Source organism: Podarcis pityusensis (genome assembly GCF_964106645.2).
Source record: "Podarcis pityusensis genome assembly, chromosome: 10".
NCBI classification, from domain to species: domain Eukaryota; kingdom Metazoa; phylum Chordata; class Lepidosauria; order Squamata; family Lacertidae; genus Podarcis; species Podarcis pityusensis.
The window spans coordinates 67853043-67877199 of NC_138035.1; the positions used below are offsets into that span (position 1 = coordinate 67853043).

The 24157-nt window shown below is 43.8% G+C and overlaps 1 protein-coding gene across 1 annotated transcript in view; it reads right to left on the bottom strand.

Annotated features, from left to right (window-relative positions):
• Positions 1-4065: 4065 nt before the first annotated feature.
• The window catches only part of ERGIC2 (ERGIC and golgi 2), a 31089-nt gene continuing 10997 nt past the window's right edge, over positions 4066-24157 (bottom strand). Inside the window, exons 5-15 of the mRNA XM_081023791.1 lie at positions 21929-21975; positions 20668-20738; positions 19931-19971; positions 17624-17725; positions 16929-17024; positions 14525-14580; positions 11193-11291; positions 9841-9938; positions 8825-8987; positions 7173-7252; positions 4066-4556 (exon numbers count right to left, since the gene is read on the bottom strand). Of these exons, the coding sequence (XP_080879917.1) occupies positions 4491-4556; positions 7173-7252; positions 8825-8987; positions 9841-9938; positions 11193-11291; positions 14525-14580; positions 16929-17024; positions 17624-17725; positions 19931-19971; positions 20668-20738; positions 21929-21975 (919 nt within the window). The 3' untranslated portion in view covers positions 4066-4490. The remainder of the gene's footprint in view (positions 4557-7172; positions 7253-8824; positions 8988-9840; positions 9939-11192; positions 11292-14524; positions 14581-16928; positions 17025-17623; positions 17726-19930; positions 19972-20667; positions 20739-21928; positions 21976-24157) is intronic.

Sequence of the window (24157 nt, forward strand, 5' to 3'; positions counted from 1 at the left end):
GAACAAAGTAAGTTCCTCGGGCAAAAATTAAGTCTGGAATCTTAAGAATCCTGTTTCTGCAGGATTGCTTTCTTGCTGGAAAACAATTCACTTTGAAGTTCTGTTAGAAAACTCCCCTCCTGCGCAGAGACAGCATGCAATGCAGGAGCTGCTGATGGCGTTTCCTATCATTTTGGGTCCTTGATGAATACACAGGTTACTTTCCACATAGAGAAAACCATAGGAGTTTAACTGGTTTAAAATATTTTTCTAAAATACTAAAGCAGGAGAACATTTCAGATGCTTGTTCCTTGCAGCCATCAAGATAACTCTAACTATGCTGAAGATCAGTGGAGTAAGTCACCCTATATAACCTGTATTTGCTCCATAGCACTTCTGTAATTCTGACCATTACCGCTGTTATTAGAATACAGTGGTACCTCGGGTACAGACTCCGTTAACGCAGAAATAGTGCTTCAGGTTAAGAACTTTGCTTCAGGATGAGAACAGAAATTGTGCTCCTGCGGCGCGGCAGCAGCAGGAGGCCTCATTAGCTAAAGTGCTTCAGGTTAAGAGCAGTTTCAGGTTAAGTACGGACCTCCGGAATGAATTAAGTACTTAACCCGAGGTACCACTGTATTTGGGGGGAGGGGGGAGGATTAAGGCTGTAAAGGAAAATGCAAGATAAAAGTGAATGGTTATGGGCAACTTCCAAATTAAGTCATACTCAGAGAAGAACTACTGGCTATATCCAACTAACTCGTTCCATCAGTACAGGGATTTACATAAACAAAAATCTGCTTTCTTGGGGTGGGGAGGGAAGGGTGGGGAGGGAAAACCCCATAACAGATTAAGGGGGTTATTTCAAGGGGGTGGGACTCCACTGCACAAGCAGAAATCCTTACGCTGACTGGATTGGTTGGATATTGCCCATTGAAACTGACCACAGTCCAAAGATGTCTACAGTTCTACACTTGCGTATGAGATCACTTTATGACTTGCTCTATGACACCTGCTCCAGATGATGCCTTTCTCCTTTTGACTGCCAATATAGAGCCTAGGGCTTGCCGATCAGAAGGTTGGCGGTTCGAATCCCTGCGACGGGGTGAGCTCCCGTTGCTCGGTCCCTGCTCCTGCCAACTTAGCAGTTCGAAAGCACATCAAAGTGGAAGTAGATAAATAGGTACCGCTCCGGCGGGAAGTAAACGGCGTTTCCGTGTGTTGCTCTGGTTCGTCAGAAGCGGCTTAGTCCTGCTGGCCACATGACCCGGAAGCTGTACGCCGGCTCCCTCGGCCAATAAAGCGAGATGAGCACCACAACCCCCGAGTCGGTCACGACTGGACCTAATGGTCAGGGGTCCCTTTACCTTTATATAAAATACATTATTATACTGCTGCCAACAAAGCTGGTCTGCTCTCTTCTGCTTATAACTAGAGTGTCTCTTACATGCATTTATGTAAGAATGTGTTAAGAACCTCTGAACCTAAGTGTGTTACCTGCGGCCCTCCGGGTGTAGCTGGGCTCCCAACTGGCACCATCGCTGGACACTGGCTTTGCTGGCTGGGACAGAAGGAAGTCAAAGTCCAACAGCAACCATCAGAGGGCCACAGGTTCAGCATCCATGAACTCACTATAGGCAACCTTCAGGAAGTCATTCAACATGACAATACCTTATTCCCAGGGACAAGAGCAGGTGTGATGACATAGCAAAGCTGCCAAAAACAGGCTTCTCAATGGCCCCAATGGTGTTGTTCTTATGGATCAGAATGATGCTGCCAATCTCTACACCAGGGTTTCCCAAATGTCGGTCTCCAGCTGCTTTTGGACTACAGTTCCCATCATTCCTGACCACTGGTCCTGCTAGCAAGGAATGATGGGAGTTGTAGTCCAAAAACAGCTGGAGACTCAGGTCTGGGAAAGCCTGCTCTACACCTTGGCTTCACAAAACAGATAAAAAGACTCAGAAGACAGCCATAATTCCAAGCAAGGAGGAATCAATTGCAACCAGGAGGCTATTTCAGGCGGACATTTCTCAGGCAAACATAGGGCATGTTCCATCCTTTGTTCACAAAATGTCATTCTGACAATGTGGTTATCATTTTAGAATACTTTCAACACACTATTAAATCCTTATCACCTTCATCTTCACGAGGAGCCTGCAGGTCGGTCAGTTTTATTCCCATTTTACAGATGGGCAAACTTGGGTAGACCAGTTTTAGCGAAGTTATGGTTGGGGGTGGCGTCAACCCAACTTTCCCAGCTCAAAGACCATCTTAGCCACATTGTTAAGCAACATCTACTTCAATAAACACCAGACACTTTTCCATCACTCAGGACTTCTTCCCGTTTTTTCAACTTGGCATCAAACCTATTGAAAATGGCGTCTGCAAGGCAGCATTCTACCCAGCAGCTTTCTGAATGCAATTTCCCATGTGGTTTGACAATCAGGATGAGAAACACACACATACCCCATGTACCCCAGTCTTTCGCTATCTGCTTGGGGTTCCAGAGAGTAGTACTGTCGTGGAAAGAGGCTTTCAATAGCTACCATCGTATTCAGTGCTATCTTATTTTCCTTATCCTTGAGCATCTGTTATAAGAATTTTAAGGTTTGAAATATAGAAAAAATATTCATAAATACACACATATCTAAATATATAAACCATATGTCTGAAATAGTCCAGGAGAGCAATCCTGAAGCCATTTTGACTCTCCCAATGACCTCAAATATTCCTCTGCAGCAAGGGAGGCAAATGGAGAAAGGCTTCCCATTGTCTTTTTGCTTACAAATCCTGTCTTTGTGTATGAATAGGGTGAGCCTGGGACCTGGATTCAGGAACTAAAGTTTTAACCACAAAAGAATGGACAGGCTGCCAGGTAATGCAACCAGAGACCATTATCAGGTATCCTGGCAGACAGGATTTCTGCTGCAGACCACCTCCTATGGTTTATATATGATGATTTTGGGGTGGTCAAAAGTTTTTAAAGGTTCCAGCACCCTTTTGTTCAGGGTCTCTCCCTCCTTGAAAGGAGGGGAGGGAAATCTGTTGCAAGAGACAAATTAATATCTGCCTTGCTTTCCACTGGATCCTGCCTCCATCCATTCTTCTCTGACCAATCACGGACTAAGGGGAAACAAGAGACCCATTGGAGAGTTCAGCAGCAAAAGCCAAACTCCAATTTTTACATCAAAACTCTGACTGGTCTTTCCACTTTGGCCTGTCTATCTAATATGGTCCCTTTCGTCCCATTGATATTCAAGTAGCACCAAGCATTGCACATTAAATTTATATCCTAATTTCTGCAATGCAAGGGATGCTTTTGAGAGCGTTCCACCTTTCCTTTCCTTTCTTTTCTCTTCATCAAGTTCTTCAAATAAGTCTTTGGGAAATAGATATTAGCCAGCTGAAGTTTGCTATATATGTCCTAGGGCCCTGAATGAGATCCTGTCATATCCATCTCTTAAGTTCAATGCCGGTATATACACCAATCTCACAACCACAACCTAGCAACATTTATGCTGGGAGTAAGCCTCACTGAATTCACTGGGACTGCAATTGTCAAGCATTCAGTATGCCTAAATGCATCTGTTTTTCCCAGTAGGCTCCATTCTGATCTTTTCTGTAATTATGTTGAACACTTATAAACGTCTGTACATTCAGGAGAACTTGCATCTAACGTGCAGGCATGTGAAATGCTTTAAATGTGCCCCAAATCTCCAGAAATTTCCCAGATTTGAATAACCCCCCATCAGCTCCTGTTGCATTTGCCCCTCCACGGGCCCCAGCAAAATGAAGCCCCCGTTCTTCGAGACAACCTGTGAAATTATGAAGAGGAGGCATGACTTTCTGTCTTATCTGTTTTCCCTCTAGAAGCGAGGGGCTTGTTTTCCCAACACCGTTTGTTTCAAGCGAGAGCCGCCCCATTTAAAAAACTGCACCCACTCTCGGTAGTGTGTTTCAATTTGCTTCCTTTCATGTGTTTGATTTCCATATTCCAATTATAGCAGTTAAAATACATCTTATGTTACCTGCTGCTTGCTGCTGTTTTCTTTTCTAAAAAAACAACCCATAATGAAACTTCAATTCTGAAGCAAGTTCTGTTAATTATCCTGCTACACTGTATATTGAAAAATACACATTTCACACGTCTGCGGATAGTTTTGGTCAGAAATAGGCAAAACCTGGAATCTAGAGTGCTGTACGTTGATATTTCAAGGCCCAAATTCTGTTTATGTGGAAGAGTCGAGTCCTGCTGTGAACTACAGACACATCCACAGTCTTGCTCATTCCGGAAGATTCCATGGCCTCTTTCTGAATTCTTAAAAGGACAGACAAGTCACACAGATATGGTTGGTTGGTTGGTTGCTTTTTCCTTTTTTTTCCCTTTTCAAAGGCTTGATTATTTCTGCTGCCCATTAGCACGGTCTTAACATATTGCACAATGTTTCGTTATAAAAATGTCTTCTGCGTCAGGCAGAAAGAAAGGGAGAGAGTTTCTGAAGGAGGTGTTACTGCATAGCGTCTTCTGTCACCAGAGGTACGTGGTTGTTTAGGTGGCCATCTTGAACTGGCACCTACAAAGGAGAAAGCGAAGAAGAAGAAAAAGTCACTTTATTCGTTCTATCTGTTTTTCATTTACTGCCGCCCGCTTCCTCGCATCCGCCTAATATTTTTCCACAAATAAACCCCATAACTGCAGCAGGGAACTCGGTTTGGGCACACTGGTGTGAGCAACTGTTTGGCCCCAGTGTTGCATCAAGCCCTCAATCTCAGCAGCAGGCAGTGAACTGAGGCATAGGGGATTTTCTGTATTTATTTCACAAGATTTATAGACCACCCGGTTGTAATAAAACTTCAACACACTTCACAAAAGTATTGTTAAAAAAAATAAAAATCTCTTGGGGAAAAAAGTTCTCTGAAGCTTTCCTTTTAGGAATTCTAGGTGCCAAAATTTAACAGATCAGAAAAGACTATTTATGTACGCAGCCACTGCTGCTCAGATGTTATTGGCCCAGAGATGGAAAGATGACAGTCCCGACCAGAGAAGAATGGCAGATCAAGTTGATGGACTATGCTGAATTGGCAAAAATGACCGGAAGAATCAGAAATCAGGAAGGCCAAATTTTAATCAGGAATGTGGGAAATATATAATTTACCTTAAAAACCACTGTAAACAATTAAAATTATTAGTAGGATTGGAATAACACTTGAAGCTTTATGTTGAATTTGGGGTATAATGGAGTTTTAATAGATTTGGATTAATGGACAAGATGCAGGAGGAAAAGGTTAATATAAGGACCCACAAAGGGGAGGAGGGAAGCTCAGGAGATTCTTCGGAATTCCCTTTCTACGTTGGTTGTCTGATAACTGTTTGTAAATTTTTATAATCTGAAAAATAAATTATTATTTTTTTAAGAAGTTCTCTGAATAGCCAAGTTTCCGGAGTAAACTTCATATTTTGATGCCAGGATTGTTCTCTCAGTGGACTAAAATTCAGCTGTGCCTCAAGTTTTTAGCCAATAATTAAATATTTGCTGGAAAATCTTTATAGACCAGACAAAAGACTCCCTTTCCAGCTGCAAATACCAGATCTTTCTAAATCTGGAATTCCTCACTCCAGCTCTTGGAATTCTGTTCCGGATGCAATCTAGCTCATCTGAGATTCTGAAACCCTAGATCAGATCCAAAGAACATTTTGCCCAATTTTTCATTTCACAGGGTTCAGCATAGGGATAATCTGCCTAGACCCCATGGGTCATAAAGTACCCATGAACCAACAAAAATATATATGGGAATGTTCTCCCCCCCCCCCCAGTTGGTACCAATGATTGTTCCAAAGAAAGAGTGTTGAGTAGCAGATCTGGAAACATCAAAACCAGATTGCGCGAGTTTCACAACTAGAAGAGCAAGTGTATCCCTGGATCTTCCTTTCTGGTAGAGAGGAGTTACTATTCTCTGCATTGGTTCCTTTTGCCAGATCTGGAGGATAGTAGCAATTATAATTCCCTGTTTAGGGAAGTTTTTAATGTTTAATGCTGCGTTGTGTTTTTAATATTCGATTGGGAGCCGCCCAGAGTGGCTGGCGAAACCCAGCCAGATGGACGGGGTATAAATAATAAATTATTATTATTATTATTATTATTATTATTGACAAAAGGGGGAGTATGACGAGAAGAACTGAACACAATACAGCTTCATAGGAGATTTTTCGAGATCAGCCTCTTTTGACAGAGCTGGCTGGAGAATACTGCAAATAATGAGGAGTGTTGTTGCTCTGCAGGATTCCCAATCTCCATCCCAGGGCTACTATTATCACCTGCTCTAAAATCTTCCTTTAGAAGTACTGTATTTTTCGCTTTATAGGACGCACCGGACCATAGGAGGGGAAGAACAGGGGAAATTTTTTTTTCTTGTTCTCCCCCTCTAAAACAAGGTGCGTTCAAGGTGCATTCACCCGAGCTTGTGGGGCTGGCGGTGGGGGGAAGCGCTGCTTTCCCCCACCGCCAGCCTCAAATATCCCTGAAGCCTTTGGAGCGCAGCGCCCCGCTGCCCTGCAGAGGCTTTGCACGCAGCCATCCCCAAGCTAGAACAGCGAGATGGAGTGCTCCGCAGCCCTCCGTCTCCCTATTCTGGCTTTGGGCTTAGCCACGCAGCCTGCATTCGCTCTATAGCAGTGTTCCCCAACCTTGGGCCTCCAGGTGTTTTGGGACTACAATTCCCATCATCCTTGACCACTGGTCTTGCTAGCGAGGGATGATGGGAGTTGTAGTCCAAAAACAGCTGGAGGCCCAAGGTTGGGGAACACTGCTCTATAAGACGCACACACATTTCCCCTTAATTTTTGGAGGGGAAAAAGTGCGTCCTATAGAGCGAAAAATACGGTAATCTCAGTTTTTCTGACTCCTTGGTCTAGGCTAGCATTCTCAGTGGCTTTATAAAATTAAATTTTGAAAGCAGAAGTACACTCAATAAGGAAATACTCAATAAGGCTTCCTTGAGTTTAAAGCAGTTTATAATGGTCTGGATCACGTCCCCATTGACTTTTAATTCCACTGGGCTGCCAGTAATGGCAAGTGTGTGTTCTATTATTCTCAGCCCTAAGGATGCCATCTATTATTATTATTTTTTAATTCTTTGGCAGGCAAAACACATATTTAAGCACTGAGAGCCATTCCTCAGAATACACTTACAGATGTAGATTTATGAGAGCCCAGTCTGAAACGACAGCAGATGATTTCCACTATGAATCCTCCAATGCCGTGTAAAATTCCTGCAAAAGGGAGAACAATTTGGACGTATGGAAAAGCTGCTCTTTCATTATTCATGTAGCTTTGCAATCCGTCATAAAATGAGAACCATTTCGTACGTTCAGCTACCGGCTACACACAAAACAGGGAATGGAAACCCATCCTGACAGGCACGCCTCGTGTTAAGGTACCATTTGGCAAACATTATAATAACAAGAATACCTTTATTGTCAATGTACAACCTGTGTACAATGAAATTAACTGAGCCTCCCCCCCCCCAAGACTTAATCTCATTGCATTCTATGTGCTTGTCACACAACACACCAACCCCGAAAGTTAGTTGCACTATATTATTTTCAGCAGCCTAACAGCCCATGGATAGAAACTGTTTTTGGTACCACTGATTATACTTCTGTATCTCATGCCTGAGGGTAGAAGATTAAAGAGGTGCTGGCCGGGGTGCGAATCATCCCTGAGAATTTTTCTCACTCTACTAAGGCAATGATCCCTTGCGATGTCATCTAGCGGGCTCAGGGGACAGCCCATGATATCATGTGCTGTGTTCACCACCCTCTGTAAAGACTTTCTGTCCGTGGCTGTCAAGCCAACATACCACACTGTGATGCAACATGAGAGGACACTTTCTATTGTGGACCGGTAGAAGGAGTTCATCAATGGCTGTTTAACATTGTTCTTTCGCAAGACCCTGAGAAAATGGAGTCTCTGTTGGGGCCTTCCTAACCACCTGAGTTATATTGTTTTTCCAAGTGAGGTCTTCACTAAGGTAAACTCCCCGGAATTTAAAGGAAGAGACTCTCTCTTCATTCACACTCTATGACCTGTGACCCTTCAGATGTTGCTAAACTACAACTCCCATCATCCTGGGCCACTGGATAAACCTAAGCTGATTTAGGTTTAGGCTGATGGGGTTGGGAATCCGATGATATCTGGAGGGCCGCAGCTGCACTTCAGGTACACATTTAAAACAGGTACACCTGAAAATGCAGCGTGTGAGGGTTCTGAAATTCTCTCGTGGTTAAGGAGTGTGTGGCTGTTCTCCCATATAATAAAATAATAATAATAATTTATTATTTGTACCCTGCCTATCTGGCTAGGTATCCCCAGCCACTCTGGGCAGCTTCCAACAAAGATTAAAAATACATTAAAATGTCACACATTAAAAACTTCCCTGAACAGGGCTGCCTTCAGATGTCTTCTAAATGTCAGGTAGTTGTTTATCTCTTTGACATCTGATGGGAGGGCGTTCCACAGGGCAGGTGCCACCACCAAGAAGGCCCTCTGCCTGGTCCCCTGTAACGTCACTTCTCGCAGTGAGTGAGGGAACCGCCAGAAGGCCCTCGGAGCTGGACCTCAGTGTCCGGGCAGAACGATGGGGGTGGAGACGCTCCAATACCACTGATTTAAAAGCAGTGACAGCAGGGTGGGAGTTAGGGAAATAACAAAAAGGGGGGAAGAGAGGGAGAACCTACTCTTGTTTATGCCGTGGAGGAAGGGAAACAGTTCAAATAGCAAAAGGAGGAAACAGGCCCTTGACATACTTCATGAAACCCTTGCAACATAATCTGAGCTCGTACCTGTCGTCGAAAAGATTCCTCCAATGATGCCACAAAGCCTCACTAAAAACTGCCAAAAGGGCATGTGTTCTTCTGTCACCGTCACCATAAGGGAACTGATGTCGTATTTCATGAAAATCCCGGACACTCCGTGACTGCCTGCCGCGTGGTTTATCACTCTTTCCTGGCAACAGAGGGAAAAGCCGGACACAATTTAGCAACTTTAGATCGTGCGCAAGCAAAGACGGAGTATCTTGCTTGTACAAGACAGGAAAACAGAGCTTGTGAGTATCTTCTTGGCAACAGTGAGGTGGCACTGAAATGAAATGTTATTTAGTGAGGGTGGCAAAACTCCAACCTTGTTGGCACCAATCAGGAAAGCAATCGCTCATTTTATTTGCACACCTCCTTTCCAAAGTTAAAACTGTGCTCAAGGCAGCTTACAACACACACAAAAATTACATAATTTAAGCGTAACAAATGTAGCATTTGTCAATGATAATTCGTTTGCTGTTATAATAAATAAAACAGAGAAAAACGCACAACAAAATTGAACAATTTCTACATCAAACGTAAGATCTAGAATAAAGATACAAAAAAATTAGTATCAGTAAATAACACCCCAGCCCAATAGTCTGTTCAGCAGCCTCAGCTTTTGTAGTTGGAGTCAGTCCAGGCCCCACCCTCCCAGCCCAGGAGGAAAAGGCCTGCAAAGCAGGGAGCAGGTCTTCCAGGACTAACAGCCAAGATGGTCTCTTGCCTCAGTTTTGCTCAGAGAAGACTCACTGAAATTAACAAGCATGACAGAATTGGCTCCATTAATTTCAGTGGGTCTTCTCTGAGTAAAGTACAGTTGACTTCCACCCTTCAATAGCATTTAAAGCTTTAGGGAGAGCTTGAATTCGTGAATTTTTGGAAAAAGAAAATCAGGTCACAATATAACGAGAGAGAGATTTTATTGATACATATTTTTTTGAACAAGATTTATATACAACTTACACCGGCATTCCCCAAGTTATCGTCCCGCACAGACTTACCCTTTCTGTTACTGAAAACTGATGGGTTTCCGCTGCGATTTTATACGTATGAAGTTTCGTTGGCACAACAGTGATAAAGTACTGGAACATCTGGTTGTCTAAAAGAAAAAAAAAACCCCGTACCTATTGAAACAAGACTCCCCATTTGGGAAAGAAACAGTCGGCACAGACTTGCAGGCACCGATGTGATTTGAGGTGGGTCGCAGCATTTTAAAAACAAGCGAAAACTTTCATAAAGGCAACCAGCTGAACCGTAGCCCAATACTGTGGTTTGCAACATACAGGCACGGCCCCTCACAGGTCTGCATTCTCAGAAGATCTGAAGAATCATAGAGTAGGAAGGAAGCAGCCCTGCTAGATTAGACCCAAAGCCAATGTAGCCTGGATGCCTCTGGGTACCAGCTTCTGGAAATCACAAGTTGGGTAAGTGCCTGGGGGATGGTTGGCCACTGTGACAACAGGATGCTGGAATATCGTGGGCCTTTGGCTAGATCCAGAAGAGCTCTTCTTGCACAGCATCCTATTCTCACAATGGTAAAGCAGAGGCCTATTGGAAGCCCTACTGAGTCCACCTTAACCCGTGGTTCCCAACGTGGGGCACACACCCCACGGGGGGCAATTTGATTTTTAAGGGGGGCAATTTGAGAATGTTTAGACCAAGTTAATGGCCTTCCTCCATGTGAAAAGGAGTTCACTTTTTGAATAATAAGAATTATATTTCACGGGTGGGGGGGGGATCAGGATTTTAGAGATGATTAGGTGGGAACCACTGGCCTAAACCCATCATGATTAAAAGTATTGGGTTATTTGCTAAATAAATTTATATGTGTGGTTTTTTTGTATCTCTCTCTCTCTCTCTCTCTCTCTCTCACACACACACACACACACACACACAAAATATATATATACTTCTGAATCAGTAAAAGGCTCACCCAGAATTTAAATACATGTTAGTCTTTATATAAAATCATAATATTTGCATTGTAGGGCTTCTTTGAATGGGATAAAAAAAAAAAAACAACCTCATACATAAGTGTCAAAATTGTACTGTTAGTTTAAGTGAAGATGGATTTTTAACGACTGAAAGATAGGCAAGAAAATCAAGCTTGCAGTAGGAAATAAAAACTGTAAAGTAAGGCTGAACGGAACTTTTTTTTACTTTTTAAACCTGCCTTTCAATATTGCTTTGACTCAGGGCAGTTTATAGCCCATACAACTGAAGAAGATATCCCCCTCCCCTCCAAAAAAATCACATTCTGCTAAGAATTCGGGGAACATAAATAATGTAAGAAGACATTGCTAAAAATAGAACAACATGAAAGATACTTTTCCGTGAGGTGAGTGACACTTACGATCTGATGCAATCTTTTCAGTGCCATCTAAAGGATTGATAACCCCCGTGATGAGCTCCCCAAAAGACAAGTGATCTATCCTGTGGGAGAAGTTGTATGCTGAAAAACAGAACAGAACAAAAGCCGCAGTTAGCAGCGCTGCTTAGCTTCCCCCAATAGCGGCCGTTCTGTTTCAAGTTATGCAGTCCCTGAGAATTTCACTCTAAGCCAAACAACTTCTAACAGCTAACTTCAAGCAAGTAAGGCTTCTAACTACCTTTTAAAAGCATATTTTAAAAAGGTTTCTTTAAACCCCCAAAGCCCCGCACAAAGCGACGAACCTGGAGTCAAAACACAGAGCTCAAGCATGTGCAGTCTTCCAGAATGCAAAAATGGATGCAAATATTTATGCTAACGTCAGACTGCTTATAAGGAAAGAAAGGATTTGTCACAGACTTACCGTGAGCAGGATGCTCAAATAAAGAACGACTAAACAACACGGCAGTCATTGTGTTTCAGAATATTAGATGGCTCAGTTCAGTCTGAAACCGTGGATGAGAGCCAACACACTGAAGATCAGTCCAGATAGGACTGAGGCGCTGTTAGGGGGTGGTTCCCTAGACCGGATGGGTGGGAGGTCGCCTGTTCTTGATGGGGTTACACTTCCTCTGAAGGAGCAGGTTCGTAGCTTGGGGGTGCTCCTGGATCCCTTGCTGTCGCTCGAGGGTCAGTCGGCCTCAGTGGCCCAGAGTGCCTTCCATCAGCTTCGGCTGGTGGCCCAGCTACACCCCTATCTGGACAGGGATAGCCTAACTACTGTTGCCTATGCTCTGGGAACCTCATGGTTAGATTACTGCAATGCGTTATACGTAGGGCTGCCTCTGAAGACGGTTCGGAAACTTCAGCTAGTGCAGAATTCAGCGGCCAGGTTGCTCACCGGAGCAAGACGGTCTGAGCATATTACACCGATCCTGGTCCAACTGCACTGGCTACCAATTAGTTTCTGGGCCCAATTCAAAGTGCTGGTTTTGAACTATAAAGCCTTAAATGGCTCAGGACTGCACTACCCCAAGAACCGCCTCTTTCCATATGAACCCACCCGGAGCCTGAGATCATCTTCTGAGGCCCTTCTTTGTGTGCCTCCTCCTTGAGAGGTCCGGAGGGTGGCAACACGAGAACGGGGCCTTCTCTGCAGTGGCTCCCCGTCTGTGGAATGCTCTCCCCAGGGAATTTTGCCTGGCGCCTTCATTGTACACCTTTAGGCACCAGGCAAAAACGTTCCTTTTTAACCAGGCCTTTGGTTGATCTTATTGACATCCTATGCCCTTTTAAAATGTGACTCTTTTCGGGGGGGGGGTGTTTATTGGGTTGCTGTTTTTATTTGCATTACAGTAGACCTGGGTTTAAGAAAAGTCCTGTTTACGAACCATTTGGTTTACTAACTCCACAAAACCGGAAGTAGTGTCCCAGTTTGCAAACTTTACCTCGGCCTTAGAATGGAATCCGAATGGTGGAAGGGCACCAGCGGCAGGAGGCCTCATTAGGGAAAGCGTGCCTCAGTTTAAGAACGGTTTTGGTTTAAGAATGGACTTCTGGAACGGAGTAAGTTCGTAAACCAAGGCACCACTGTATATATTTTGTGGTTTTATATTTCAGTTTTATTCTGTGAACTGCCCTGAGACCTCTGGGTATAGGGCGGTACATAAACTCAATAAATAATAACTTAATAAATAACAATAAATAAATAATAATAACCAGGTCTTTCCACCCACAGATCCCTCTTGTTCCCCTTTACAAAATTTCAATCTTATGGATTGCTGTTATTAAAACAGGTAAAGGGGTGCACCTGGATTCATTTTAATCCGAATGCCAATGACCACACAGAAGATGGAAGTTGGGTAGGGGAATTATTAATGGAAGGAAATTACTAATTGATTACAACCATATATGGAATGCAAGAGGGATTCAACAAGAACTTACAATTTTCCTTACGGAGTGCTTAAAAGAATAGACTGTGTGAAATACTGGGATGATTTGTAACATTGCCAGCTAAAGAGAGCTCTAGTTCTGATTTATGATGGCTTTGGTGAGACGCCGGCTCATTAGAAGAAACAAGGAGATAAACACTGAAAGTAAGCCATAAGTCACGGCCTGACTTCTTTCTGCTTTCCGTCTCAGAGAGGCAAAATGAAGCTGTGACAAACCTAGAAATGAGCTTTCGAAGGAGGGGCCATGTTGAATAAAACTGACTGATCACAACATGAAGGAAATGAAGAAGGTAAACAAATATTTCACACAGCTACAGGATATAAATCCCCTCTGCAAGTTAATGGATTTGGATTTATTAAATACGATCAAAAGTCATCACATCAGTGGCTGCTAGAACAAAGGATTAAGATCGGAATTGTGGAACTTGGATTAAGAAAATTGGCGCAGGATCAAGAAATAACATCAACTCCTGACAGCCGGAACACAGGAAGTCATCCAAAAATGTTTAATTCGGAACTGTTTAATTGGCTCCTTTGATTGTATTGTGATTTGATATGATTTGGCATTGTATTAATGTGGCCTCCATTGGATTGTTATTCATGAAAAATTAATTTTAAAATAAAAAGAAGTTGGGTAGGGAGTGGGCAAGGGACAGATTTATCCATGAAAGAAGGGAGGGAGAGAGAGGTATTCATCATCATACACAATGACACCCCCCCAAGCCAATACAGTGGTACCTTGGATCTCAAACGCCTTGGTACTCAAACAACTTGGAACCCAAACACTGCAAACCTGGAAGTGTTCTGTTTTCGGAAGCCGAACATAATCCGTTTTGAGTGCCACACTTCCATTTTGAGTGTTATGCTGAGGTCTGTCTATTTTTGCTATTTATTTTGCATTTTTGTGGCTTTTTTGTTTTGTTTCTGTGACTGTGTGGAACCCAGTTCAGCTACTGATTGATTGTGTGACTGCAGTACATTGTTTATTGCTTTTATTTTATGGATCAATGGTCTCGTTAGATAGTAAAATTCATGCTGTTTTAGGGGTTGTTTTCAAAAGTCTGGAACGGATTAATCCATTTTGCATTACTTTCTATGGGAAAGCATGTCTTGGTTTTGGAACGCTTTGGTTTTGGAACGGACTTCCAGAACGGATTAAGTTTGGGAACCAAGGTACCACTGTGTCTGTTCCACAAAACCTGGTGCCAGCGGTAAGTCTGAACTGGTCCGAAAGAAGCAGGCAGAGCTCTTTGAACATGCCACATCACAGAGGGAGTATCTCAAAATGTTTTTCTTCTAGACGTATTTGCCCCAAACATCTCATAACTAACAATCTATGCATGCAAGATCACAAAAGGGACTCACATTCATGGCTCACAAGGGCTGCCAAGTGCGCATGGCCTCTTGGGTGCGGAATTGCCCTAAGGAAAGAGAGAAAAAGAGGGAGGAGGGAACAAAGTTTCAGAATCAAAAGGATGCGATAAGAAGGACAAACTTCAATAGGCAAAGCAAAGCACCACTTACAAGGGGACACAGCCACTTGGAGATCGTGGGAATGGCTACCCCCTGGTGTATACAGAAGAGCAGCAGGCAGCCAAAGACCAAACGTTGCTCAGTGGAGCCCATGAAATAAGTCTATGTTCAGGGACCAAGGCAGTTTTGTCTAGTGTTCAAAGTGCATGGCAAAACTGCTGCCAGATGACATCAATGTAATTTGGTGTAAGCGTTTTAAGAATCTGGTAAATGATATTTCACTGTGCCTGGCTTGTTAGTGGACACACTGCATACTGGCTACTCTTAATCATGAGCAACCAAAACTTGAGACAGAAAAAAATCCTTTAAAGTCGCATGAGCAGAATGAAGCTTTCACTCTCTCCACCCAGTCTCAAAATAATGAGAGTTGGCATCTTAAGTTAGTTGATTAAAGCAGCCCCCAGAAGCAAATTTGTGTTCTGAGAACCTAATAAAATAATAATAATAATAATAATAATAATAATAATAATAATTTATTTGTACCCCGCCCATCTGGCTGGGTTTCCCCAGCCACTCTGGGCGGCTTCCACAAAGAACAAAAATACACTAAGATGTCACACATTAAAAACTTCCCTGAACAGGGCTGCCTTAAGATGTCTTCTGAATGTAGTTGTTTATCTCTTTGATATCTGATGGGAGTGCGTTCCACAGGGTGGGTGCCACTACTGAGAAGGCCCTCTGCCTGGTTCCCTGTAACTTGGCTTCTTGCAGTGAGGGAACCGCCAGAAGGCCCTCGGCGCTGGACCTCAGCGTCCGGGCAGAACGATGGGGGTGGAGACGCTCCTTCAGGTATACTGGGCTGAGGCCCACTCCAGAGAGTCATGTCCCAGCCCACCCATCTCCAAAGTAGGGAGGGTTGTGTTGCGTGGGGCTACACCAGCAGAGTTCTTGCTGATGCAATATCCCTTGGCCCAATTTTCAGCGATTCACAAACTTGAGCCCCATATGGCACAGCTCACACCGCGAACAGGGGCTGAAGGAGAGATCCCATCAGATGTCAAGGAAATAAACAACTATCTGACTTTTAGAAGACAGCTGAAGGCAGCCCTGTATGGGGAATTTTTAAATGACTAATGTTTTACCATTTTTAATGAGCTGTAAGCTGCCCAGAGGGGACGCGGGTGGCGCTGTGGGTTAAACCACAGAGCCTAGGACTTGCCGATCAGAAGGTCAGCGGTTCGAATCCCCGCGACGGGGTGAGCTCCCGTTGCTCGGTCCCAGCTCCTGCCAACCTAGCAGTTCAAAAGCACGTCAAAGTGCAAGTAGATAAATAGGTACCGCTCCAGAGGGAAGGTAAATGGCGTTTCTGTGCACTGCTTTGGTTCGCCAGAAGCAGCTTAGTCATGCTGGCCACATGACCCAGAAGCTGTACGCCGGCTTCCTCGGCCAATAAAGCGAGATGAGCGCCGCAACCCCAGAGTTGGTCACGACTAGACCTAATAGTCAGGGGTCCCTTTACCCTTTACCAGAGTGGCTGGGGAAACCCAGCCAGATGGGCGAGGTATAAATATTAATGATTATTATTATTATTATTACTATATCAGTTGCCTGAGCTGCCCTCTGCCAACACAACCACTGGATACAACCCTAACGCTAAAGGTCTGAGAAAAAGAACATTATTCACGGTGGGGAAACAAGCATGTGACTTGAGATTCCTCGGTGGAAGGTTAAACAGAAAGTTAGGAAATCAGCATAGCACTTTGGCAATCGTTCTGTCAGCTTGCCCAACAGAATGATCCACCCTCTGCAGCGTATTGTTCTGGAGGTTTTCCAGACCCCACTGAGCCAATTTTAGAGGGGGGGGGGAGCCCTGTTGTGCTAGTGAAGTCCTTGCCCACGTTTTCGCAAGCAGGACCAGTTTTTTGACTCCCATCCCCAGGGGTTCATAGGTAGATATTCGAAATGTCTAATCTTGAGAGGAGAAAAATCCCAAAGGGCTTTTTAAAAAATCAAAAGCAGTGTTATAAAAAAGGGGGATGGGAATCACCTCAAGGTCATGGGTTTGAGCCCCACGTACGGCAAAAGATTCTTGCATTGCAGAGGCCTGGACAAGATGAGGAAAGACACAATCATAGCTTTCCAGGTCTAAAAATCTATGTTTCTATGAATTTGTTTCAAGGTAGACATGCATATGTTCTCACTGCTGATCTGTCCATCATAAAGTGAAGCCCCCAACATGCCGATAACGGAGGGAGGAGTTGGTTTATAGTGTTTTCAGTAAATGAAATGAACATACTTGCCCACAGTTATGTGAAAGTTCCCTGCGACTTTATTAACATACAGCTGCCCATGAATTCTGCAGGCATCTGGAGGTTGGAATGACTTGTCCTCCCTGATGGAAGAAGGAAAACAAGTTACAGCCATGGATAACGTTACTTTTCATGCCCCGCGGGCATTTCTGTGTCACCAGTTACGATATTTGCAGTACTGGGCAAACAAACGGCAGAAGAAGCCAAAGGTTGAGCTCCTCAGGAGCCCAGAAGTCATTGTTGACTTCAGCCAATGACAGGAAGAAAAGAAAGGGCATGTTTGATTTCAGAAGCAAAAAGAGACACAGTGCCAACAAGGGCAGCATCCAGGAAGAATATCCTTACAGGCTTGAGCTATTTCAGAATTCATGTCAGAACTGTCAAATCGCTTCCTTTCCCTGCCCCCTGAAGTTCCTCAAAAACGCATTTAAGAGCTATTAGTTTCACTGGAACTTGCTGGTGAGCAAGCGTAGCATTTTTTCTGTGGGGAGGAGACTACAGAAGTGAGTAACCTGCAGATCAGTATGATCTGTATGATCTTAAACACACCTTGATGGCAATGGCATTTGCCTCTGAAGAAACACGCGTAAGACCACATGTATACAATTGTTATTATTTTTAATTCCCCTGCATATAGTAAATGCTTGAAGCAAAGGATGAACTGCGAACCGCGAACGTTTACCTTGGTGGCAGTGCCGTCGAGGCACTTTTTAGAGCACTTTTAAATATTATGTCTTGGAGGGAGTGTTCTTCCTGCAGCCTGCTCTGAATTATCTGCAGCATCCTGCAATTCAGATGGATAACGGAGAAAGAATTCAGCCGCGTAAAAGCAGGGTTGGGAAACCCACGGCCTTCCAGATGTTATTTGATGCCCAACACACATCATCCTTGAGCCCAAGCACATCTGGAGGACCACAGGTTCCCCACTCCATGTGTGACATGGACACAATAAAGCTGTACAGGATTTAGTCATCTATACACAGACACGCACAAGATACTGGCTACTCTTATTTGCTAGCGACAAAAATTTGAGACAGGAAAAAAACCTTCAAAGTTGCACCCAAATGTCATACAGTGAGGGAAAGAAGTATTTGACCTCCTGCTAAATTTGCCCTCTGACAAAGAAATGACCAGTCCGTAATTTTAATGGTACGTTTACTGTAGCTGTGAGAGACAGAATCTCTGACTTTTGTCCTCTGGGGTTCTGGGGGTTTTTCCTGTTGTTATTCTGTCTCTCGCAGCTAGAATTAACCTACCATTAAAATTACGGACTGGTCATTTTTTCGTCAGAGGGCAAACGGGCAAACTTAGCAGGGGATCAAATACTTCTTTCCCTCACTGTATGAGCAGAAGGCAGCTTTCTCTCTCCACCAAGTCTCAAAAAAGTCTCTCTACTTTGCACGTCAAAGTGCAAGTAGATAAATAGGTACCGCTCCAGCAGGAAGGTAAACGGTGTTTCCGTGCACTGCTCTGGTTCACCAGAAGTGGCTTAGTCATGCTGGCCACATGACCCAGAAACTGTACACCAGCTCCCTCGGCCAATAAAGTGAGATGAGCGCCGCAACCCCAGAGTCGGTCACGACTGGACCTAATGGTCAGGGGTCCCTTTACCTTTACCTTTAAGAGGGTCGTGTTCCAGCCCGCTCATCCCCAAAGCAGGGAGGGCTGTGTTGCGTGGGGCTACGCCAGCACAGTTTTTGCTGACGCAATATCCCTTCGCCCAGTTTTGGATGATTCCCAGACTTGAGCCCCATATGGCACAGCACCGTGCAAAGACGGTCTCAGCACCACCGTATGTTAACGCAGGAGCAAGGGAGCCCTTAAAAACGCAGTGCTTGGAGGCAGGCAGTCAAGTCAAGTCGAATGGATCACTGGGAGGAGCGCAGAGGGAAAAAAAGCAGTGGTGAATCTGCAGCGGCAAAACCGGACGCCTTCATCTGCCCCAGCTGCAGCAAAACATGTCTCTCCCGTATCGGTGTCTACAGCCACAGCAGGCGCTGCAATCTTCCAACAGCTTGACCTCACCCCCAAAGGCACACTCCTCCCTTGTCTTCCGAGACAGATGGATCCCAAGGAACCGGAGGGATGGAGACCGGCACTTTGTATTGTGCTCTGATGCAAACTGGTAGCCAGTACAGCTGCTTAAGAACCAGTGGGATGCGCTCCATCAGACTGGTTCCAGTCAACAGCTGTATACCGAACTAAGCGAAGTTTCCGAGCTGTTTTTGAAAGGCAACCCCACAAACAATGCGCTGCAGTAGTCCAGGGATGAGGAACCTTTGACCCCAAATATGTTGCAGGACTCCAACTCCCATCAGCCCCAGTCAGCGCAGCCATGGGTCAAGGATCATGGGAGTTAAAGGTAAAGGTAAAGGTACCCCTGCCTGTACGGGCCAGTCGTGACTCTAGGGTTGTGCGCTCATCTCACTCTAGAGGCCGGGGGCCAGCGCTGTCCGGAGACACTTCCGGGTCACGTGGCCAGTGTGACGAAGCTGCTCTGGCGAGCCGGCACCAGCGCAGCACACGGAAACGCCGTTTACCTTCCCGCTATAAAGCGGTACCTATTTATCTACTTGCACTTAAGGGTGCTTTCGAACTGCTAGGTGGGCAGGAGCTGGGACCGAACGACGGGAGCTCACCCCGCCACGGGGATTCGAACTGCCGACCATACGATCGGCAAGTCCTAGGCGCTGAGGATTTACCCACAGCGCCACCCGCGTCCCATCATGGGAGTTACAGCCCAGCAAAATCCAGAGGGATGCAGGTTTTCCCAACCAGGCAGTAGATCGATCTATGACGACTGCATTTGCAGAAATTACACAGCAAATGGACTTGAACTGCAGAAGGCCCCTAAGTGCATTGTGAGCTATTAGCTGTTTACTTTTATTTCTTAGTTTTAAGTGGAAACTGTGTGTGTGTGTCAAATTTAAACACCCACCCCTATTCGGCCTGCTTACATACACTGTATTGTACCTGTATTATTTCTTACCTTTGCCACTCTCTTTGCAAAGGACTGAGTTCAAATATTACCTGCAACGGAGAAGATCGACATTCAGTAAAGAGTTCCGCAAAAATTAAAGAATGCCGTGTTAATTTCACACGCCATGTAAATATCTTAATTTTCCAAAGAGCAACAAGAAAGATTTAAAAAGAGATAGTCACAGATTTGAAACTGGTTTTGTATCCCTCACATTACTAGATTTTATGATTTAAAAAAAAAAAAAAAAAATTTAAGAAATGGAAAATGTTCAGCCCCACAGCAATGATTAATCCTCAAATGAAACTAAGCTTATGTTAATGCATGAACTTGCCTTCAAGCCTTGCTATTCTTGGCATTCCTCACCTCCCCCACCCCCCAGTCTAAAATCTGGACTACAATATCCTTGGAACAGGGACTTTTATGGTACTTGGTAAGGCAGTGTTTCTTAAACTCAAGTCCCTCGCTGTCATTGGACTACAATGCCCATCATCCCTGACCACTGGTCCTGCTAGCTAAGGATAATGGGAGTTGTAGTCCAAGGATAGCAGGGGGAACCCTGCACATTCTCTAAGGTTCATCCATCTTGTTTTACAAACCTAAACCTTGTGCACAGGGCCTCTGCAAACTGTGGATCTTTGCCTAGGCTCATTAAAATGAAAAGTAGTTTTCTATGCCCCTCTACCTTTGAATAGAATGTACATTTATGAATAGAATCTACATTTATGAATGTAATGGAGCGAACTTACTGGCTCGTAAACTAATCCATCCGCAGAGGATACCATTGTTTCTGCCAGATCTAGAACGTCGGCCCCAATATCTGTTGCAAAAAAGGTTAAATGTTAAGGCAGGCAGGTAAGAATAAAAACAGGCTGGTAAAACTGGCATATCTAACAGCTCTTTTTCTAACAGTTTGTCTTGAAAAACGTCAGGTTTTCTTCCTTCTGCCTCTTAAGGAGATCTCAGTTTGTCACAGCGACCTTTGGCGCCGCCCGTGAAAAAAGATTGTGCAATGGTGAGTTTTTTGAGCTGCCCAATTGCAGCACCTTAAGTGACCCGTTTCTTTCTAATGAGGACTTTGGAAATGTCACAGTCCTTTCATGACAGCAAAGCCTTGCGTGGTTTGTTGCTACAGACTGCTGTCAGCACTTCTGATAAGTAAAAAAGGACAAGCAAATTTTACAATGCCTTAGTTCCGGAGAAGGCTGCCGTAAAATATATGGGCATTATTTCAGCTCATTTTGCTTTATATTAGCTCCAATGTGCAATTCTATTTTTCTTTTCTTACAGTAAGAAAAGAATGGATTCTTTTCCCCCCCTAAAGACAGAACTGGGTTGATTATTTCCCCTTTCCCTCTTCCAAGTAAATACCATAATCGTTAGAGGCAACAGAAAAAAACCACAAATGTCTTATTATCTAAAGTTTTATGTGATGCAAAGCTCATCCTGCTTAGCGAAGCTGAACTTAGTCCAGAGCATTAGTAAATGAGGATTTATACCAGAGGAAAAGCAGAAAAATCAGGTTTACTTTGTGAATAAATGAATGTCTGCACTTAGAAATATGGAAAGCACTTGCTCTGAGCAGATGTACCACATTAAGTTTGTTTTATAGAAAAATGGGGTAGTGTAATAAAGTACTAGAAAATGTAAATCCACACATTTTATTATAATCCATTCCAGTAAAACTTTACAGATATTATTATGTAGATCGAGAAAGCTATATATAATATATTTCCATTATTATTATTATATTTTTAACATCACTTCTTTTGGATTAATATCGAATAAAAAGGAAAAAGGAAATAAATATATATGTGTGTATTTAAAAAAGAAATTATTGCTAAAATTAACATCCCTGTGCCATGAGGTAAATGATCACACAGTCCCGGGGACACAATTTTTGGCATCAACTCTTGTTTTTGTGGGTAATAGATAGTGCCCTCCTATTACTGTAACAAAAATAGTAATTTCAAACTGAAAAAATTAACAGCATTGCATCAGAATACTTACACTGACACTTCATTGCGACAGTAATGTCTATATTGATTCTTAATTTGCTAGGGGGGAAAAGAAGACACAGCATGTCAATTTCACAAAAGCTACGTGAGATTGCTGTAGAATACAGTCGTACCTTGCTTGTCAAATGGAATCCGTTCAACTTCTGAAAACGTTCGACACCAAGGTGCGGCTTCCGATTGGCTGCAGAAGCTTCCTGCACGCAATCGGAAGCCGCGTCAGACGTTTGGGTTCCAAAGAACGTTCGCAAACTGGAACACTCATTTTGTGGTGTTTGGGAGCCAAAACATTTGAGTTGCAAGGTGTTTGGGATCCAAGGTACAACTGTAACTCCTATGGCATACAGTGGCTCACACGCTTCATAGGAGACAGCAGATCATTCGTATCGGAACTACGAGTGTGTACCATGAATTCTGAGCCAGAAGGATAAAGGCAGATTTAGAGAGGCATTTGCTACCTTGCAAAAGAATGGTGGGCATCACCTCTTGACTTCTGGAACAAATAATAATAATAATAATAATAATAATAATAATAATTTATTTATACCCAGCCCAGCCACTCTGGGCAGCTTCCAACAAAAGATTAAAAATACATTAAAACATCAGTCATTAAAAATGTCCCTAAACAGGGCTGCCTTCAGATTTCTTTGACATCTGATGGGAGGGCATTCCACAGGGCAGGCGCCACCACCGAGAAGGCCCTCTGCCTGGTTCCCTGTAACTTCGCTTCTTGCATGTTTGGCCTTCCTCAGTTTGCACATGCATGCAAACCACGAGCTAAGTCCCTAATCTCCCAAATCACAGTTTGTAGGATTCAAACTATTATGTTTGGGCTATCTCTCATGTGACTGCTGCCCCAGAAGTGCGGTGAACATCTCATGACCGCAAAGTATTGTATTCCTGCTCCTCTTTCAAATTGCTGTTTGTGGATCTCAAGTAAAGAACATTCTGCTTGTTGCTCTATCTATGTCCAGTTAAAATGCCGATCATTTTGCACTCGAGGCCAATGACTACTGCAAAATCTCACCTTGGCAAAGCATTTCTCCTCGCAGAAAGCCTCAATTAAGCTATCTGAACGGGAATGCTTATAATTTGCTTCACTTCTGCTTGCATTCACACCCACAAGAGGAAGTAAGGAAAGGAACCAAGATTGCATTTCTATTTAAAGCAAGATGTAACGTCTCTACATACAAATCAGCACCGGATAAAAGTGGTTGTATCTGTGAGTTGAACAGACCCGTCTGAAGAAATCGGAAGAAACTCCTACGAAAGTACCTACATGCAGTGACTTCCGTGTGCATAATACCGTGAACTATCACAGTGCTTCTTAAAAGGTTGGAAGGAATATTGAAAAATATGCAGAGCCTTGGATAAGGTGGAAAGGCAGAAACACTCAAAATACTCTTTTTCTTTTATATAAGGAACAGGAAGTTGAAGCATCTCAATAGATTTAGGAAGGAGCCCCCACATTTAACTGGTCAAACAAGGCAAGATAGTTCACCTGGGATTTCTTACCAAGGGGTACAGAATCTCAAAATTTCCAGGCACCTCCTGCTCATTAGACTGATGCTGACATCAGCCAATTATCCCCATGACAACAAAGAAAGGAGCCAAAATGCACAACAGCTATTATTTGCCAAAGCATTAAGATCACATCGGCTTCAAACAGAGAGGCAAGACGCTGATGACTCCCCCAAGCGATGCCCAGCAGGCAGACATGTGGCAAAATGTGCTCTGATCTGAATATTATTATTATTTCTCAACTTGGGGGATGCAAGGCAGGCTACCCGTTAGCCATGTTTAAGAGACTGGGAGCAAGTGGCGGATTGTATGCTCTCTTCCCATCGATTACGAATTCGTTGCAAGCTTTAACCATTGTTAAAGAACCGAGAATAACCATGGTTAACATGAACTTGGGTTGGGCCATAAACAAGAATTGAAGTCAGGGCTTCAAACGGCTCAAAAATCACAGTAAATAGCGAGCCCCAGACTTATAGCAGATTAAAAACCCTGGACAGAATGAAAAGGTGTTCAGCTAATTGAAAATGGCATGAAAAGTGTTGGGGGAGATAATTTTATAACCAAGATGCCAACACTGAAAGGACTCTTTCCCCAATGGTTATCAAGTGGAAAACTCCCAAAAATGGGCCCCAATGAAGCCTTAAACCAGGGGTGCCCAAACATTTTTCAAGAGGGCCAGATCTGATGAAGTGAATAAGTGTGA